This window comes from Chiloscyllium plagiosum, chromosome 25 (genome assembly GCF_004010195.1).
Source record: "Chiloscyllium plagiosum isolate BGI_BamShark_2017 chromosome 25, ASM401019v2, whole genome shotgun sequence".
Classification (NCBI taxonomy): Eukaryota; Metazoa; Chordata; class Chondrichthyes; order Orectolobiformes; family Hemiscylliidae; genus Chiloscyllium; species Chiloscyllium plagiosum.
The window spans coordinates 1,369,082-1,389,652 of NC_057734.1; the positions used below are offsets into that span (position 1 = coordinate 1,369,082).

Consider the following 20,571-nt stretch of genomic DNA (forward strand, 5'->3'; position numbering starts at 1 on the left):
AATGCCTCTTAAATGTTGTAATTGTACCAGCTTCCACCACTTCCTCTGGCAGCTCATTCCATACACATACCACCCTCTGCATGAAAAAGTTGCCCCTTAGGTCTCTTTTTATCTCCCCCTCTCACCCTAAACTTATGCCCTCTAACTCTGGACTCCCTGACCCCAGGGAAAAGACTTTGTCTATTTATCCTATCCATGCCCCACATGATTTTGTAAACCTCTATAAGGTCACCCCTCAGCCTCCGACACTCCAGGGAAAACAGCCCCAGACTGTTAAACCTCTCCCTATAGCTCAGATCCTCCAACCCTGGCAACATCCTTGTAAATCTTTTCTGAACCCTTTCAAGTTTCACAACATCTTTCTGATAGGAAGGAGACCAGAATTGCACACAATATTCCAATAGTGTCCTAACCAATGTCCTGTACAGCCACAACATGACCTCCCAATTCCTGTACTCAATACTCTGACCAATAAAGGAAAGCATACCAAACGCCTTCTTCACTCTATCTACCTGCAACTCCACTTTCAAGGAGCTATGAACCTGCACTCCAAGGTCTCTTTTATCAGCAACACTCCCTAGGACCTGACCATTAAGTGTATAAGTCCTGCTAAGATTTGCTTTTCCAAAATGCAGCACTTCACATTAATCTAAATTAAACTCCATCTGCCACTCCTCAGCCCATTGGCCCATCTGGTCAAGATCCCGCTGAAATCTGAGGTAACTTTCTTCTCTGTCCACTCCACCTCCAAACCTGCTATCATCTGTAAACATACTATGATTTGTGACCCACCAGGCCAGATTACACCTTTGAAGACATTTCCTTCAGCAGCGTTTCGCATTCCCACTTTGCAATTGTCCTTTCCCCTTGGATGGGCCAGTGTACGTCAAACATAGAAAACAGGAGCAGGAGGAGGCCATTCAGCCCTTCGAGCCTGCTCCCCCATTCAATGGGATCATGGCCGATCATCCAACTCAGTCCCCTGTTCCCACTTCCTCCCCATACCCTTTGATCCCTTAGCCCTTAGATCTATATATAACAACTTCTTGAAAACATTCAACGTCTAGGCCTCAAACACATTCCGTGGCAGAGAATCCCACAGGCTCCCCCACTCTGTGTGAAGACAGTTCTCCCCATCTCAGTCCGAAATGGCCCACCCTGTATCCTTAGACTGTGACCCCCTGGTTCTGGGCTCCCTAGTCATTAGGAAAACCCTTCCGGTCCTGACTCTGTCCAGTCCTGGTGGAATTTCGTAGGCCGAAGGGCCTGTCCTGTGCTGTATGTTTCTATGTTCTATGTTCTAATTTTACTGGTTTCTTTGAGCTCACGCCTCATTTCTTCCAAACTCCAGTTCTATCGTCCTAACTGATTCTTCATAGGTCATTCCTGCCATCCCGGGAATCAGTCAGGGAAACCTTTGCTGCCCTCCCTCCATCACCAGAACATCCTTCCTCAGATAAGGAGACCCCAAACTGCACACAGTACTCCAGGAGTGGTCTCACCAAGATCTCTGTATAACTGCAGCAAGACATCCCTGCTCCTGTACTCAAATCCTCTTGCTATGACCTGATGAAGGAGCGGTGCTCTGAAAGCAAATGCTTCCAAATAAACCTGTTGGACTATAACCTGGTGCTGTGTGATTTTTAACTTTAATCTTGCTGTGAAGGCCAACACACCCCTTGCCTTCCTCACCACCTGCTGTACCTGCCTCCTTCCTCAGCATTGAACAACATGGTATATTGTAAACCAGGAGCCTAGCTATACGCTTGGCACTACTTCAGATTCTCCCAGCTGAGCCCGACACAAAACTGAAAAAAGTCCCATTGTCAGAATTCCCCACCAACATTCTCTGTTCCGTATGTGAAACAGAATTATCCTCCACAGAGTCATTATCAAATACTTGCCAGTACACTCTGTAACATGCGCACTGTTCCATTACCAGCTGGCAATAAACTATCAGGTTAGCCAGCAGCAGCACGCAACATTACACTTACTTGGTTTCCAGGGGGTCAATCTGCTTGTAGTATTGGTGCATAGTATGGTACAGTAAGCCGACAATGGTGGTCTGAGCTGCAGGTGGAGGACAGGGGAGGGTAGAGAAAAGAAACAACAACATTAATAAGTGAAATGCCGTCATCTCTCACCTGGAGAATATGTTTTCTCTTGAGACTGCTTGACCAGCAATGAATTTGCGTGTACAGCTCACACAGTTTCTCTAATGGGCTGACATTATACCAACTACCCTGCTAGTGAGAGACAATGGCATCAATGCCAATTCTGTAACATGGGGGTATCTATCACTCAGTTGTTACCTCTTACATCTAATTGTGAAATTCCAACCAAAAGTAACTGTAGCTAAAAATAGGAATGCTCATTAAAAACCCATCAGTGTTAGAGGGTTTAAATGGGAAGGGCAGAATACATCAAACAGTGAAATGTAGCACAGGCTGGCAAATTACAAGCCACAGCGATGGAACAATAGGCTTCCTGCGAGTAAAAGTTGCTTTCAGTATTTTAATTTCCTGTTCCCCTCTGCTTTGATTCAATCCTCACGCATGTTTAGTTACTAATTCAGTGCCATCTCTGAAAGCAGCTTAGATCCAGGTGTAAGATTCTACAAGTGCACTCAATATGCTTTTCGTAATCTGTCCAAAGCACTGACAAGCTCTAGGATTTCCATCATATTACAGTGACACCTGCTCCCCTCACAAGGTCACCTTGTTACTGCCACCCCCTACCCCATAGCTGGTCAATTGAAATGCTGGGAGTTGAGTATGTGGTGCTTGGAAAGGGCTTCCTTCCTAATGAAGGGCTCTGGCCTGAAATGTCGATTCTCCTGCTCCTCGGATGCTGCCTGACCTGCGGTGCTTTTCCAGCACCACTCTCTCGACTCTGATCTCCAGCATCTGCAGTCCTCACTTTCTCCCAATTGAGATGTTGCCACAGTCGGCTCATGTCTCAGTGACAGAGGTAACACAGGGTGATGGAAATAATGATGGTAAATTCCTGAACCCAATCCCCTCTCACCTCCCACCAATCCAGTCAAACAAGGGGCCCCAATGGTTGAGGTCATTTTTTTCAAAATTCACTCACAGGATGTGAGCATCCCTGGCAAGTCCAGCATTTATTACCCATCCCCAATTGCCCATGGGGGCAGTTAAACATAAGAAATAGGAGTAGACCATATGGCCTGTCAAGCCTGCTCTCCCATTCAGTAGGATCATGGCTTATCTTTTAATGGACACAACTCCACTTACCCACCCTCTCACCGTACCCCTTAATTCCTTTAATGTTCAAAAATCTCTCTATTGTTGCCTTAAAAATGCTGGAGTCATGTGAACAAATGTTTTTATTGTCACAAGTATTTTACGGTAAGAATTCCACTAAGCTTATCCCGCTGATATCGCTTCCACCAATTCCGATGTCAGCTCCTGTGCTCACCCAACAAAGTAAGTAAGTAGGTAAGGGCTCACCCTCCTCCGCCCTGGGCACCCACCCTCCTCCGCCCTGGACCCCCACGCTGGGCACCCGCCCTGGGCCCACCCTCCTCCACGCTGGGCACCCACCCTCCTCCACGCTGGGCACCCACCCTGGGCACCCACCCTCCGCCGCCCTGGGTGCCCACCCTTTGCTGTGCTGTGCTCTTGCTGCCACCACTACCATCTAAGATTAGGACAGGTGGTAAGCAGAGAGACAAAAACAAACTCAAGAGAAAAAAAAATAAAAAAAGAAAAGCAGTTGGAGGGGAGCTGTAGGCCCGACCAGGTAAGCACAGCAGATTCCCTTCCCTAAAAGAACATTGTTAAAAATCGCACAACGCCAGGTTATAGTCCAACAGGTTTATTTGGAAATACTAGCTAGTGCTTCTAAATAAACCTGTTGGACTATAACCTGGTGCTGTGCGATTTTTAACATTTCAACTCCCCCTCCCACTCTGCCGAGGACATGGAGGTCCTGGGCCTCCTTCACCGCCACTCCCTCATCACCAGACGCCTGGAGGAAGAACGCCTCATCTTCCGCCTCGGAACACTTCAACCCCAGGGCATCAATGTGGACTTCAACAGCTTCCTCATTTCCCCTTCCCCCACCTCATCCTAGTTTCAAACTTCCAGCTCCACCTGTCAATCTTCCTTCCCACCTATCCACTCCACCTTCCCCTCTGACCTATCAACTTTACCCCCATCTCCATCCACCTATTGCACTCCCAGCTGCATTCCTCCCAGCCCCACCTCCCTCCCATTTATCTCTCCATTCCGAGGCTCCCAGCCTCATTCCTGACGAAGGGCTCCAGCCTGAAACATCGATTCTCTTGCTCCTCGGATGCTGCCTGATCTGCTGTGCTTTTCCAGCACCACCCTCTTGACTCTGATCTCCAGCAACTGCAGTCCTCACTTTCACCTAATTGATTTTTAACTTTGTCCACCCCAGTCTAACACCGGCAGCTCCACATCATGGCTAAAAGATATTAGAGAACCACATGGGGTTTTACCAACAATCAACAATGGAATCGTGGTCATCATTAGATGCTTAATTCCAGATTCTTCACTGAATTCAAATTCCACCATCCGCCATGGCAGGATTCAAACCCAGGTCCCCAGAACATTAGCTGTGTTTTCAGAATAGTGCTCTCGTGATAAAATTCTCCACTACTGCCTCCCCATTTGAAGCAGCCTCCAGTGGTAAGAGTGTGACCAACTTGGTTTAGGAGGACATGTATTCAGAAAAGAGTGGTCAGAGAGAGACCACAGGTTAAATAGTGATTGGCTAAAGTTGACACCACAAGATTCAAAATCTACAACCCTGGGCTCCCAGGTCAATCTGATGACAAAATTCTTTCCAGAAATAGCTGACAAACTAGGACCATTCCTGATGAAGGGCTTTTGCCCGAAATGTCGATTTTCCTGCTCCTCAGATGCTGCCTGACCTGCTGTGCTTTTCCAGCACCACACTAATCTAAACTAGGACCATTCATGACAGATGCACATTTGGCTAATTTGAGCAGAAGTGAGTAATTAAAGATTGAAAAGTAAGTCCACATCATGCGAAGGCTGGTTAAATTCACTACTAGATCATTTCAAGTTTTTGAAAGGTTAGGCATTTGGGCCAAAGGTCTTAAATATTCATCTTCTTCTCGGAATGCAGCAAATTCTCTCCCACATCTTACGGCTCCAACATCGCAGTTTCCCTCTGCAACTCTCATATTTTCTTTTCCCTGATGCTGGGCTATCTCACGTTCCTGCTTCAACGTTCCTCTTCAAGGTTTGAGGACTCACAAGAAACTCCATTGAGCTCTCTCCAGCTCGGAGGACAGGGACGCCAACCATTAAGTGCTTAATGCAGAGCTCAGCAGAACTTGTCAATGGTAAAAGGAGTCTTTTGAAATTAGTCTGTTCATGCTATAGCTAATGTGTTACACACATCATGAAAACAACCATTCTTTATTGAACGAGAGCTAATTACTGACTTCCCAATAATTATAACCACAGGCACCTGTTTTCAGAACCATCCAAACTACATTCAGACTCTATTTATTTCAACCTGTTAAATTAGGAGGTAATTCAAGATGTTAAGCTCTGACTATATTTTAAACAATGGAAAAATGCAAGACAAAAATAGGGGATTGAGGAAAGAGATTTGACATTCTTAAAAACATAAATATTTCCATTTGAATTGGAGTAGGTCAAACACCATTCCAAACTTGTTCCACATTTTAATCTGAGATTGAATTTCATTCGCTCAGTTTGGTTTCAGTAATTCTCATCAGCCTTCACTGATGCTAGCTTTCTGAGGGAGACCATTCCAGGCTCTGACTGCCCTTTGTATGAAGACGTGCTCCCTTAATGTTATCGCTGAACAACGTGGCTTTAATTTTAAGCCCAACCCTTGCTCTGGGCCCCCCTCCACAGCCCACTCATCTCAGGAAAGATCTCCTGGCATTGTTCCCTTGGCTGATCCCAGGGGGTGGAGGGACTGCCTCATGAGGAGCAGTTGAGTTGCTTGGGCCTTTAATCATTGGAGTTTAGCAGATTGAGAGGTGAGCTTATTGAAACAGTCAAGATTATTAGGAGACCTGAGAGGGTAGATGTGGAGAGGTTGTTTCCTGTTGTGGGATAGTCTAGGACCAGACAGCATCATCTCAGAATAAAGGGTTGCACAATTGAGACAAAGATGAGGAGGAATGGGGAGGGGATGTGCTTGGTGGTGCCATCCTGCTGGAGGTGGGGAAATGGGTGGAGGATGATCCTATGATTTGGAGACTGGGAGGGGTGGAACGTGAGGGCAACAGGAACCCTGTCATTGTTCTGGGAGGGAAGGGAAGGGGCGAGGGTAGTGGCATGGGAGATGGGTCAGATACAGCTGAGGGCCCTGTTAACAATGCGGTGTAGAGGGTGTTGGAATCCTTGGTTAAGGTGTGTTGACATTCAGGGAGCTGGTGCAGGCTTGCTGGAACTGAACATTTCTGAGATTCTGTAAGGGAACACTATTGTCCCTCATAAATGTGCCAGATTCGCCCCATGTGCCAATTCTAGCTCCCAAGGCAACATCCTTTGGCATGGCATGGTCTTGGTGAACCAGAAACCACACCAGAAACAGATCAACTCCCCATTCATCTTACGTTTGGAAGTTGGATCTTGCAATGCACTGGCCTGGTTAATTTCACAACAACAACTGGGAAGGAATTTGCTGGATCAGACAGGGAGGAGGGGTGCCCTTTGGAAGGAGGGTCAGGAATCAGAGGGGACAGATTGAAGATAATTGGAAAAACAGCCCAATGTAATTGGGTGGGTGGGGCAGAGGGAACATGTTAAAATAAATACATCTGGAATGAATTCCACCTGATTTAATCTGATAGCGTCTGTAAACCATTAACTATAAACGCTTGAGGTACTCCATGTGTGTTCACAGTGACGGGCAATAAAACAAAGGGAACCCCCTCCCCCCACACACCCCTTCCCCCCACCCAGTCCCGGAGGGAGGGGGGGGCCTAGGCAGGGAGACTGAAGCATCAATCACACACCACAGCAGATAAACGCCATGAGATCACAGACAGTCTCTCTTGGACTTGGCGAATAATTTCAAACAAACCAGATTCACACAGGAGATGGGGGAGATCAACAAACGCACAGAGCGTGGAGGCACTGGTGGTGTTCTCCACAGAGAGGAGAAGGTCAGGGTCTTTACTGAGACTGAGTAAGGAGAAACATTTTCAATTGGCAGGAAGATTAGAAACCACAGGTTGGAGATTAAAGACAAGGAAGCAGAGAGGCAAGGAAATTTCCTTCAGGCAGCGAGTTGTTGTATATTGGAATATATTTGTCTGTATTCTCACAGAGAATAAACCAAATAAACACTTGAAAGGTCAACATTATCAGGGCAATGATGAGTGAGTAACTCATCCAAGGAGCAGTGATGGGCTGAATGGCCTCTTTCTGTGCTGGAAGATCTGATTATGTAAAAAGGTGACCCTCTTCAAAAATGATTCACCAAATCAGTCTTTCAGGATGTTTCCAGGATGTGACAAAGGTTCTAAAGGATGTTTCAAAGATAACACTGGAACTGCCTTGTCTTTTCTCTGATGACTCACAGAAACACGAGAAATGTTATGTTTCATTTCCAATTTCACTGTCAATTTCCAAACGTTGCAAATTACTGACTGGTGCCGTTCAAAGGCTAGGATTAATTTTAATCCAGCAATTCCTACAAATGTCACTCCTGTGAATTTACAACCTGTTCCTGACAGCTGGAACTCAGTCTCAGGAGAAAACATACATAAATTTACCCTTTCATCAAATTTTAAAAGCCCAAGAAAAATTAGTCCCAATTCAGTTGATGGTGATATAATTGACTAGGAATTCTAGGGATTCGGGGGGAGTTGAGGGGAAGGGATAGAGGAAGGAGAAACAAGCATGGGTTAAGTGGGCAGGAGTGGAGCAGCAGACCAGGCTGATTGTAACTCTCGTGTTTGGTGCCAATATCATCACTCCACTGCCTGCCTGACACAGACAGTCACTGGAGGTGAACAAGTGGCTCATTGGCAAGGTGAGCTCTCACACAGGGGACTTTTCCACCTCCAGGTTCAGAAGGAAGGGGGCAGAAAGGCAACCCTGGGACAATGGAAAACCCCAAAACATTCCCTGTGGGATCGGGAAAGACTCTGCTTGGTCCTCAACTCCCAGTGAGAAAGTCACACTGTTGTGCTGGATGGGTCATTAATTGTTCATTCCATGGAGGGTTTCCAGAACACCCACACTTCTGTTTGAAAGTGAAGAATTCAAATGATTGTTTTTTTCAATTCATCCAAGGGATGAAGACCGTTGCTGGCTAGTCCAGCATTTATTGCCCATCCCTAATTGCCCAGAGGGCGGTTAAGGTTCAATCACATCGCTGTGGGTCTGGAGTCACATGTAGGCCAGACCAGGTAAGGATGGCAGTTTCCTTCCCTAAATGGATTCATGGCCATCATTAGACTCTGGAAATTAGAATTCCAGATATTTATTGAATTCTAATTCCACCATTTGCAGTGGGGAGATTTGAACCTGGGTCACCAGAACATCAGCTGTGTTTCTGGATTAATAGTCCAGTGATTAATACCATTGCCTCCCCCGATAATGGCAGAGAGATCATTTGACATACAAGAGAGACTGAGTTTTGACAACCATTGACATGAATTTTCAGGACACCTATCTAGAGAGCTCCACCCCCTGCTCCCGGCCTGTCATAGCTTAAACCATCTGGGGAAAAGGATTAAGAACAAGAAATGTCAGCAGCCTCATTTACACAAATTGTCACAACTGTAACATACCAAATCCCATTCTGCAATAAGACAGCTGAAGGTATCTCGACACACAAACTAAACTGGACTCGCCATACTAATGTTGCAGCTACAAGGGCAGGTCAGAGGCTAGGAATACTGCAGCAAGTAACTCTCCTCCTGACTCCCCAAAGCCTGTCCACCATCTACAAAGCAAAAGTCAGGAGTGTGATGGAATACTCCCCACTTGCCTGGATGAGGGCAAATCCACTCAGGAAACTCAACACCATTCAGGACAAAGCAACCGGCTTGATTGACACCATATCCACTCCCTCCACCACTGACGCTCAGTAGCAGCAGTGTGTACCATTTACAAGATGTACTGCAGAAATTCACCAAAGATCCTCAGAGAGCACCTTCCAAACCCACGACCACTTCCATCTAGAAGGAGAAGGGCAGCAGATACATGGGAACACCATCCCCTGCAAGTTCCCTTCTGAACCACTCACCGTCCTGACTTGGAAATATATCACCGTTCCTTCAGTGTCGCTGGGTCAGATCCTGGAATTCACTCCCTAAGGGCATTGTGGGTCTACCCACAGCACATGGACTGCAGTGGGTCAAGAAGGCAGCTCCCCCACCTTCTCAAGGGGCAACTAGGGACACGGCAATAAATGCTGGGCCCAGCCATGTCCCATGAGGGAATGAAAAAAACTTGACAGAAAAACTGAACTAGTATTAGTTTATTAACGACACATTTCGATAAAAGCTGCTTACTTTTCCTGTGGAAAGCCTCCCCCGGGACCAAGATGAAGCTCATTCCTCGCGCTGGGAACCGATAACTGGTCAGACTTGAGCCATCTGGAACTTTAACTAAGGAGTAATCTATAACCAGAAAGAAATCAATTAGTTAGACATTATTCTCCACTTCCAGTACGTGCAATAAACTCCACCCAATTCAGTCTGACGGTGTCTGTGTGACCATAACCACTCAGGACACGCTGTACATCTCTATGGCTCTATGACACAGTTTGACAGAGTCTGTGCTGCTAACGTCGGTCTCTGGGAATAAACGCCAAGTCCCCCACCCTAGGGGGGCTCCTAGGCAGGGAAATTGAACCAGGGAAGGGAGAGTTCAGTGAGTGTACAGAACTTGAAGAAATTGCTAGTGTTCTCCCTAGAGTGGAGAAAGATAAGGAAATCTTTAATCCAAGGTGTTCACAATCACTGCGGTTTTTGATTAGAGATTACGAGATTACAAGATTACATTACAGCGTGGAAACAGGCCCTTCGGCCCAACAAGTCCACACCGCCCCGCCGAAGCGCAACCCACCCATACCCCTACATTTACCCCTTACCTAACACTAGGGGCAATTTAGCATGGCCAATTCACCTGACCTGCACATCTTTGGACTGTGGGAGTAACCACTGTGCCACCGTGCCGCCCGGTGTACTGATGGAGGAACTGCTGGCAAATCTAAACACCAAGGAATGAAGAAGGAGATGGGGTGAGGTGTTTCTTTCACACACTGAGTTGCTGAGTTCGAGAATGGGCTGCCTGAAAGGACTACATTGGAGGAATGGATTGCTTGTAGAGGAACTTTCAAAAGGGAATTGGATAAATATTTACAAAACATAGAAAAGTAGCAAACTGAGGAGGCCATTCAGCTCCAGAAGCCTGCTCTGCCAGTCATTATGGTCATGGCTGACCCCATCACCTGTTCCTGCTTCTCCCCAAATCCTTTGATCCCTTGCGCTCCAAGTGCTATATTCAATTACTTCTCAGAATCATATATAATCATTTGGTCCTGCCTTCCTCCTGTGGTAGGGAATCCTACAGGCTCCCCACTCTCTGGGTGAAGACATTTCTCATCAGCTCAGTTCTAAACAGATTACTCCGTCTCCTTACACTGTGACCCCTGGTTCTGCACTCCCTGGTCATTGGGAGTGCCCTTCCTGCATTCCTTCCCCCCCCCCCTCCGTCTAGCCTTGTTAGGGTTTTATAGGTTTCTATGAGATTCCCCTCATTCTTCTAAACACCAGTGAATATAATCCGAACCAATCCCGTCTCTTTTCACACATCAGTCCTGCCATCCCAGGAATCTGTCTGGTTAACCTTTGTTACACTCCTTTTTCAATAAAGAGACCAACACTGCACATAATACATCAAATGTGGTCTCAGCAAGATATTCCTGTTCCTGCACTCAAACCCTCTCACTATGAAGGCCAAAGTACCATTTGCCTTCATCACTGCCCACTGCACCTACAAAGCTCACCTTCTGCAACTGATATACAAAGATACCCATGATCTTTATAGAATCATAGAATTTTACAGCACAGAAGGAGCCCTTTGTGTCTGTATCAGCTCCTGAAAGAGCCACCCTGCTACTCCCCACTGTCCAGCCCTATCCCCATAGACCTCGAAATAGATCACTTTCAGGTAAAGCTCCAGCTCTCTTCTGAACCCCTGTGGCATCCACCTCCCACACTCCCCCCAGGCAGCACATTCCAAATCCGTACAACCCTCAAGAGTCAAGATGTTTCACCTCATCTCACTAAACTCACAGCCAGTCAGGTCATTTCAACCAGAAACATGACAGAGCTGTGTAGGGAACACCATAACTGGAGGTCTTGTCGATCCTCTCAGCTCAATGTCAATCCTCTAATGGGATTTCTCCTTCGCTGTGCTCCCTCTCATGTTTCCTGCCTCCATGCAGACCTCCCCAGTCCGTGTGACCACACACACACACAGCATGCACAGACCCTCCATGCAGCTGTGCTGTTACACTATTATTCCCATTACACTCAGCCGAGAACTGATCCTCAAATACTTCAAAGGCAAATGACCAAACCATTGCTGTTTGTGGGAACTCACGGTGTGGAAACTGATCGCTATAATTTCCCTTCAATAGTGAATGAGTACCTTAGTAGTCAAATTTGGGTATAATTTCATTTGTAATTTTAAAGATATGTTTGAATTTTCATCAGCTGTTGCTTTAATGTTTGCTCATAACAAAACAACACAATATGAAGACAATATAATCTCCAGGTAAATTCACTTTTTCCAGGTGTCAGGTGGTAAATCTTAAATTAAACTGAGACCAAGAGGGAAAGGGCTGGTAACACAGACTCAGTCAGAGGTTACTGTTACATGATGCTGCATCAGTTCCATATTAACACAAAGAAGGGAATAATGTTCTGAGAGGTCTGAACAGGATCTGACTCAGGACTGAAGAGGGAAAGGACCACCTCAGCTGTTGGAAGTCTGGATCAGAACGCACTAAGAACACTCAGTGAATCACCTGCAGAGACCGAACTAATGAATTCATGTTTAAATCAGGGATTCTCAACCAGAATGGAACACAGCAACATTTAAAAAGGAACAGCACAACATAATTAAATAAAAGCACAAAGAAATGAACAATAAAAGAAAAATCTTGCAAGTACTAGAAATCTGAAACAAAAATAGAAAGTGCTGGAAAAACTCAGTAGGTCTGATATCTGTTGTACAGAGAGAAACCGAGTTTACAACAACTCATTCGGGGTGTGTGTGTGTGTGTGTGTGTTGTGTGTGCGTCTATATGTGTGCCTACATGGGTGTTTGCTCATGACGATGTGTTTGTGTGTGTTGTGTGTGTTGTGTGTGTTGTGTGTGTTGTGTGTGCGTCTATGTGTGCCTACATGGGTGTTTGCTCATGACGATGTGTGGGCATGTTTCTGTGTATGTATGTGTGTGTGTGTGTATGTATGTGTGTGTGCGTGCGTGGGTGCGTGTGTGCGTGCGTGTGTGCGTGTGTGCCTGTAGATTATGTCCAGGTCAGTATTTGTTCAGGTCAATGAATCTGTTTGTGTTTCTTTGCCCCTACCCTTTGACCAGGGTGGGTGGTGGACAGAATCGAGCTGGGCATAAACAGAGTGGGCAGACACATACCTGCGACATCAGACCGTCCCTCAATGCTGACAGCTGAGCTGGGGCTTCCCTCCAGGCTGCTGGCCACTCTAATCATGACTTTGTCGACCGTGTCAATCAAACCACTGACCACAGTCACTGACTGGGGACAAAACACATAACATCCCAATACAACCTCGCTCTTACAGACACTGCATAAACATACAGACTAAAACCAGAAGAGCACAAGAAAGATGGTAAATGATATAAACAATGCTGTGTAATTCATACAAACAGAATAAAATCCAAAGGAGTACAGTGCAGGACCTCAGCTGAGTTAGTGGGGCCTCAGTGGATCATGCTCTCATTTAGGAGGTTCAGTTCCAAAGCCTGGAACTTGAGAATCAAGACAAACACTGCAGTACAGGGAGGCCTGAGGGAGTGCTGCACTGTCAGAGGCACTGTCTCCATCACAGACACGTCTTCCCATCAAAGTGCCATCTGCCCTCTCAGAGAGTTGTAAAGGATCCCACAGCACGACTGAAAAAGAAATATACATGTATCCAGACAGTGCTAGCTGTGGGATCTCCCTGTGTAGAATTTGTTCCCTTTGCAGAACTTTAACAGTATGTAACTGTGAAGTATTTTCAGACACTTGGAGGTTATGACAAAATGCTGGAGTATTAGTGGTTTTCTCTACGTCTGGGACTCACCAGAATTTCTTTTTAAAAGCTGCAGCTTTTCTTCAGTAAATTCCATTTCAACCTCATAGCCAAAATACAAAGCCAATCCTGGGTGTTTTATGTCAACACAACTATCTCTGTTAGTCCTTCCTTCGATCAGATGACAAGATGTACAACACAGAACAGGCCCTTTGGCCCACCATGACCATGCAAACCATGACACCATTCTAAACTAAACTCATCTGCTTCTCTCCCCTTCTCCCTCTCTCTCTGGCTGTCCCTGGGATCTTTAATACTCTATTTCCTGCCTATTCATGTTTCTGTCTAAGTGTTTCTTAAACATTGGCATCCTATCTGCTTCTACCATCTCCCCTGATAGTGCCTTCCAGGCACCTAACACCCCCTGTGTCAAAAGCTTGCCTCACACATCTTCCTTAAACATTTCCCCTCTCACATTAAACCTGTCCCCCCTTGTATTTGATATTTCCACCCAACCATCCACCCTACCCACGCCTCTCATACAGACTTCTATCAGGTCACTCCCTCAGCCTCTGACGGTCTACTGAAAACAATCAAAGTTTGTCCAAACTCTCGTTGTAGCTAATACACTCCAACCCAGGCAATATCCTGGGAAGCTTTTTCTGCACCCTCTCCAAACCCTCCATGTCCTTCCTATGGTGTGGCACCAGAATTACACACTACGTTCTAAATGTGACTCCAGTAAAGTTTTATACAGCTACAACTTGGTATACTCAATGTTATACACAATGTCTGTCATTATAAGCGTGCCAATTAAGAGTAATGCAGCACTGAAGAGCTCATGTGGCACAGTGGTAGTGTCTGTACCTCTGAGCCAGGTGGGCCATGTTCATGAGCCAGCTGCTACAGAGTTGTGTAGTAACGTGCTTGAACAGGATGATTAGGGAAATAACCAATAGAACCTTACTGCAGAGTAAGGTTGAACGAGAGATGCAAGAGACCGATGGGAGTGGTCACATGGGAGAAAGGAAACTATGTCTAATAGTGTATGTCTTGGACCCCAATCCAGGGAAAGATACATAGAAAGTGAGGACTTCCTGATGAAGGGCTTATGCTGAAACGTCGACTCTCCTGCTGCTTGGATGCTGCCTGACCTGCTGTGCTTTTCCAGCACCACTCTTTTCCACTCCAAGGAAAGATTGTCTGGCACTGGGAAGCTGTCCCTGAGAAGGCTGGTCCCAGGGAGGGAGGGAATTCCTTGTGAGCAGACGTTGAGCAGGTTGGGCTTGCAGTCATTGAGTTTTAAAGAATGAGAGGAAACTTTGTTTGGATGAGTCTGAGGGAACTTAAAAGGGTCGGTGTGGAAAGGCGGTTTCCCCTTGTGGGAGAGTCTAGAATCAGACAGTATTGTGTCAGAATAAGGGGACACCTATTTCAGACAGGTGAGAAGGAATGTCTTCTCTCTGGGGGGAGTGAGTCTGTGGAATTCTTTACCACAGAGGGCTGTTGAGGCTGGGGCATTAAGTATATTCAAGGCTGAGACAGACATTTGATTTAATCAGAAAGGGGAGATTCAAGGGTTCGGCGGGCGGGGGGGGAGGAAGGAAAGTGGAATTGAGGATTATCAGATCAGCCACAATCTCATTGAGTGACGGAGAAGATTTGATGGGCCAAATGGCTTATTTCTGCTCCAGCCTGTCATACTGTTCTGGACTCAGCAGGGGGGGCTCTCCCTGGAGCCAATGTGTATCCATCATGTTCATGGGATCTTCCTGTGCACAAATTGGTTGCTATTTCTCCTCAATTATGATATGCTAATGAAACACTCTGAAGAGAAAGTCATGATTATCTACTTCAGGATGAGCACAGGGCAAGTAAACATGTCTCACCTCTGCTGTTCCACTCCAACTGGGCAACGCCAGAACTTCACTGACAGTCTGCAGAAAGTTCTAGAGAAACAACAAACAAATCCAGTTAGTGATTGGCCCTGGACCCAAAGACACTGCGCTCAATAACCTGTACAACACCGAGCAGGACTCCAGCAGCTCACCTGTGACTGTGACAGGGACCTGACAACATACTACTGCTACTGAAGGACTTGCATTTAGATAGCACCATGAAGATTGTGACAAGATGTTACAGGAGCAACAACAAGAGGCTCAGGGTAATGAGCTGGATTCAAATCCCACCGTGGTGGAAGCTGAATTGAATTTTTTTTTAATGTGGGAATGTTTAGGAGCAGAGGGCAAATCTCAGAGTAAGAGTTTCCCATTTCAGACAGAGACGAGGAGGAATTTCATCAGAGGGGAGTGAATCAATAGAACTCTATCCCAGAGCGAGCTGTCGAGGCTGGGTTGTTCAGTATATTCAAGGCTGCATGGATAGATTTTTAATCAGAAAGAGAATCAAGGGTCATGAGGCAGGGAAGTAGAGTTGAGAATGATCAGGTCAGCAATGAGCTCATTGACTAACAGAGCAGACTCGATGGGCTGAATGGCCTGCTTCAGTTTTGATATCTTATTCATGCCACACAGGCGCCAAAAAATAACCATCTCCAAAACCCCAGAGTTCCCTCTTGAAGGACATTGTAGGACTGCAATAGTTCAAGGCAGCTCAGCCCCACCTTCTCAAGGGGCAACTAGGGACAAGCAATAAATACTGGGCCCAGCCAGTGACACCAACATCCCATGAGAGAATTTAAAAAAAAAATAAACAAGTTCATAGCTCCTTGAAAGTGGAGTCGCAGGTAGATAGGAGAGTGAAGGAGCCGTTTGGTATGCTTTCCTTTACTGGTCAGAGTATTGAGTACAGGGGTTGGGAGGTCATGTTGCGTCTGTACAGGACATCGGTTAGGCCACTGTTGGAATATTGCATGCAATCCTGGTCTCCTTCCTATCGGAAAGATGTTGTGAAACTTGAAAGGGTTCAGAAAAGATTTACAAGGATGTTGCCAGGGTTGGAGGATCTGAGCTATAGGGAGAGGCTGAATAGGCTAGGGCTGTTTTCCCTGGAGCATCGGAGGCCGAGGGGTGACCTTACGGCATTTGGATGGGTAAATGAATAGGAAGGGTTTGGAGGGATATGGGCCGGGTGCTGGCAGGTGGGACTAGATTGGGTTGGGATATCTGGTCGGCATGGACAGGTTGGACCGAAGGGTCTGTTTCCGTGCTGTACATCTCTATGACTCTAAGTCAACCTTGGTTAGACATAGACGTCAAAACTTCACTTCCATCCAGATGCTGCTCACAGATCCCAGCACAAGTGTCCAATGGTGTGATTATTACTTTGCAGATAGACATTACCTCAGTCAGATTGGAGGCAGTATAATGTGGCAATGTTTCATTGGGGAGGACTAAGGAGGAATCCAGGAGGCCATCAGGGGTGACTGGAGACTGGCGACTCTCTGTTTCCTTTTCACGAGTGACTGTCCTGGGGGAAGCAGCAACTGTAGACAGCTGGAAAGAATAAAAATAAATTGATGTGATTCGATCATTAAGAACTGATTCACATTGCCTCGATCCTACCTCAGAACCGTGTGTAGAATAATTCAGAGCAAAAGTAATTCCATTCAGAGACTTACTGGAACATCTGTTGTGAGAGGACGAGAATCCAAATGCCCCTGGGGTGACAGGGAGACACTCTCAGTTTGACAACCATGGGGCCCTGGGGAGAGATGATGATGGTCAGTTGTTCATGATTCTGATCGCACATTATTTCTACAGCTAAGAAAGTTAATAAAATCCACAATTAAAGGAAGTAAAGAAATCTACAGGAGAACATTGTCACAAAGCTAGTCCCATTTTTTCCAAAAAGCTGTTCCTGAGCTCAAGGAGATTCTGTCCTTGATGTTTCTCAGAGGAGTAATTAACCAGGCCGGGCTCCGATCAGTCTGGTTTGGGACAGAGATGAAAAGGATTTTGAGAGGCCTCTTGTTTATATGTAAACAGATGAGACTTCAGACCAAAGTGGTCATGTTTTAGAAGTGACCTGTATAATGAAAGGAGCATGATCAGCTCTCTAGCGGAGCAGTTTACTTCAGTCCAGAACTGGTTGGGATTTCAACAGCAAGTTGTGTGGAAACTCTCTCATCTGCCCTTCTAACCTTAACCTGTAAGTATCTGACCCTTTTTAGTACCGTGCTTTAAAGGGTGTTTGCTAATTGGGACTGTTGTGTATATTCAGAACAGCATAATTAAGTCTAGTTTGGAGAGACTGAGTTCTGGAGGGGTTCCTTATTCTGTTCTTTGTGTTTCATTGCATAATTATGTGAATTTTGTTTTGTCTATTTTAAACCTTATAGTCAACCTCGCTAACTTACTCCAGGTAATTTTCACTGTACACTTACCGAAACAAATTGCAAAGTTATAGTCTTAGCTGTCTGCTCAAAAATGTTTTGAGTGGTCTGGCCTAGTCCACAACAATATGTCCCAGAAAAGTAACCATTTGGATTAACATAAAACCACTACAGTCCAACCAGGCTATAGGGCTGTTCTATCATTAGAGAGAGAGATGGCTGAGTGGTGGTTTAACCTGAGGGTCACCACACCCCAGGAGAGGTTGCAAAGGAGAGTCTTTCATGGTAACCTCAGTTGGTGTTGGAATTGAACCCACGCTGTTGACATTACAAGCCAGGCGTGCAGTTAACCAATTCTGAATCATTTAGATCCCACTTCTCTGACCTCCATGTGTCATCCAAATACTACCTTCTAGAATGCCTGAAGCCAAGTGGGACCAGGTGAAGGCGCTATATGAATGAAAGGGTCACTAAAGGCAGGTAACCAGAGAGTCCAGAACCAGGAGTCACAGTCTTAAGGACACTGGGTGGGCCATTTCAGACTGAGATGGGGAGAGATGTCTTCACTCAGAGAGTGGGGGAGCCTGTGGGATTCACTGCCACAGAGGTTGAGGCCAAAACATTGAATGTTTTCAAGGAGGTAGAAAGGGTTCTTAGGGCAAAGGGGATCAAAGGGTATGGGGAGGAATCAGAAATAGGGATGATCGACTATGATCATATTGAATGGTGTAATAGGCATGAAGGACCAATTGGCCTATTCCAGCTGTATTGGCTTTGGTTCTATGGGGAACAAGGGATCAGTGGGGGTAGATGTTGTGATGAGTAAATTGGAACAGATTGGACCTGAAATGTTAACCCTGATTTCTCTGTACAGATGCTGCCAGGCCTGCTGAGCTTTTCCAGCAATCTCTGTTTATTATTCTGAAATTGGAGCAGACCTTTGACCTGATGAAAGGCCATGCCTAGATTCTATCCCACTAGCCTTTAACATTCTGGTGTTTCCCATTGTGACACCCCAAAGGTATTCACAGTCAACAAGGGACTTTGAGATGTATGTCACTACAGCATGGGCAATGCTCCGGGACACCGTGAGAGAGGGAAAGGTACCATCTACACATACAGAATATCAACATATCTCCTGGTTTGCCCATCCCTTTACCTGTTGTCGCATTGTAGTAGAGTTGAATCTCATGGGGGGAGAGTGCTCGCTCCCAAATCACAAACTCATCGAATGATCCGGTCACATAGCGACGGTATGATTGCTCATTCTTTGTGCCCACCACCAGGTTAGCATTCGGACTTTCATATCCCTCAGCTATCTCCCCACGCGTATCGTTGGTGCTGAACGTACCATTAACATAAATCTTTAGACCACCTCCAGGGGTCCATGTGAACAGAATGTGTGTCCATTCAGGACCTGGAACACAATGAGCTGAAGTAAAGCTTCCAAACTAAACAGTCATTTTTCCGGTTTGCAATTTTCTTACTTGTTTGATTGAGCTACAGATGTTTTCTTTCATGGGAGGTGGGAGTCACAGGTCAGGCCAGTATTTATTGCCCAGAGGGTAACCCCATTGCTGTGAGTCTGGAGTCACACGTAGGCCAGACCAGGTAAGGATGGCAGTTTCTTTCTCTAAGGGACATTAGTGACCCAGATGGGATTTTTCCAACAATTGAAAATAGTTGTCATTAGATTCCAGATTAAGAAAATTTAAATCCCACCACCTGCCACACCAGGATTTGAACCAAAGATGCAGAACATTACTCAGTGATAATATCACTACGCCATCATCTCCTCTTGCAGCAGGTTGGACAGCAGTGGGTCACCTGAATATAGCCACAGGATTGTCAGCAGAGAATGGTAATCCTGTGAATAGACAGACAAGCACACACTGAAAAACATGCATCTTTGCAATTCCCTGACAATAGGAAATAGCCTGTGTAGAAGATATCTCTCAGCCCCGACCCACAAGCCTTATTCCTGATGAGGGGCTCCGGCCCAAAATGTTGATTTTCCTGCTCCTCGGATGCTGCCTGACCTGCTGTGCTTTTCCAGCACCACACTCTCGACTCTGATCTCCAGCATCTGCACTCCTCACTTTCTCCTGAGTAGAAGATATTGCAGGAGAAAGTGCTGTGCGTATACAAACAGAGAAAACCTTGAGAAACCAGCCCTCTGCCTATCGAGTATATCTCATACCCAGCCTACCTTATTTTAAAAACTCACTTTGAGATCACGTTAATGCAATTTCTCATCAGTGTCCCCTTGAGTAGTTGGAGCTGTAACTTTGCACAGTTTAAATAATTCTGTATTCCCTGTTGGACCTTTTGTAAAACAGTTCCAGATAAATTAAAACAAAGATACACTGTCAACATTTCTCAATGGAAAATTGAAAGGCTGTAAAATCAAGTAAAGTTTTCTCAAAGGCTTCACACTGTACAGAAAACTGAAAAGCCAACAGACAATTGAGAATAAGTTTAAGGCAGTAACTTCACTTAGACTTTTACTGAGCCCCTACACTGTGTTGGAAACACTGCCCTCAGTGCTTCACTCTCAATTAGCATCAACGGAGGCTTCACTCCTCTCGCCCTGAGACATTTGTTAGTAACTCTCTCCAGATCCTTCAATTGGCAGCAAGTCCAATCACACACATCTGGTTGGTTTTGAGACATGAACCAGGTACAAAAGAGATTAATAGTTCAGCAGGAAAAGCTACAGTCACGGAGCCATGTTTTAAATAATTAAGCCAGGTTATAGTCCAACAGGCTTATTTGAAATCATAAGCGTTTAGAGCACTGCCCCTTTGTCAGGTGAAGTGAGAGAGAAGCACACAGACCCAGAGTTTATAATCAGAGAGATCGACAGATCATACAAATGGTGAGAGTGCAGTTTTCTATAATAAAGTCTTTACAGATGTGAGTAACGTGTCAACAGCTGAATAACAAGCGAAGGGGTGACCTATAATCTGACTAA

The 20,571-nt window shown here is 45.7% G+C and overlaps 1 protein-coding gene across 3 annotated transcripts in view; it reads right to left on the bottom strand.

The window, feature by feature from the left end:
• The window catches only part of adgrd1 (adhesion G protein-coupled receptor D1), a 243,831-nt gene that overhangs the window by 205,443 nt on the left and 17,817 nt on the right, over window positions 1-20,571 (bottom strand). For all 3 annotated transcript variants that reach the window (XM_043715336.1, XM_043715334.1, XM_043715335.1), the window contains 7 exons: window positions 18,757-19,014; window positions 16,884-16,966; window positions 16,606-16,758; window positions 15,193-15,252; window positions 12,684-12,804; window positions 9,530-9,637; window positions 1,995-2,070 (listed from right to left, as the gene is read on the bottom strand). In XM_043715336.1, the coding sequence (XP_043571271.1) occupies window positions 1,995-2,070; window positions 9,530-9,637; window positions 12,684-12,804; window positions 15,193-15,252; window positions 16,606-16,758; window positions 16,884-16,966; window positions 18,757-19,014 (859 nt within the window). The remainder of the gene's footprint in view (window positions 1-1,994; window positions 2,071-9,529; window positions 9,638-12,683; window positions 12,805-15,192; window positions 15,253-16,605; window positions 16,759-16,883; window positions 16,967-18,756; window positions 19,015-20,571) is intronic.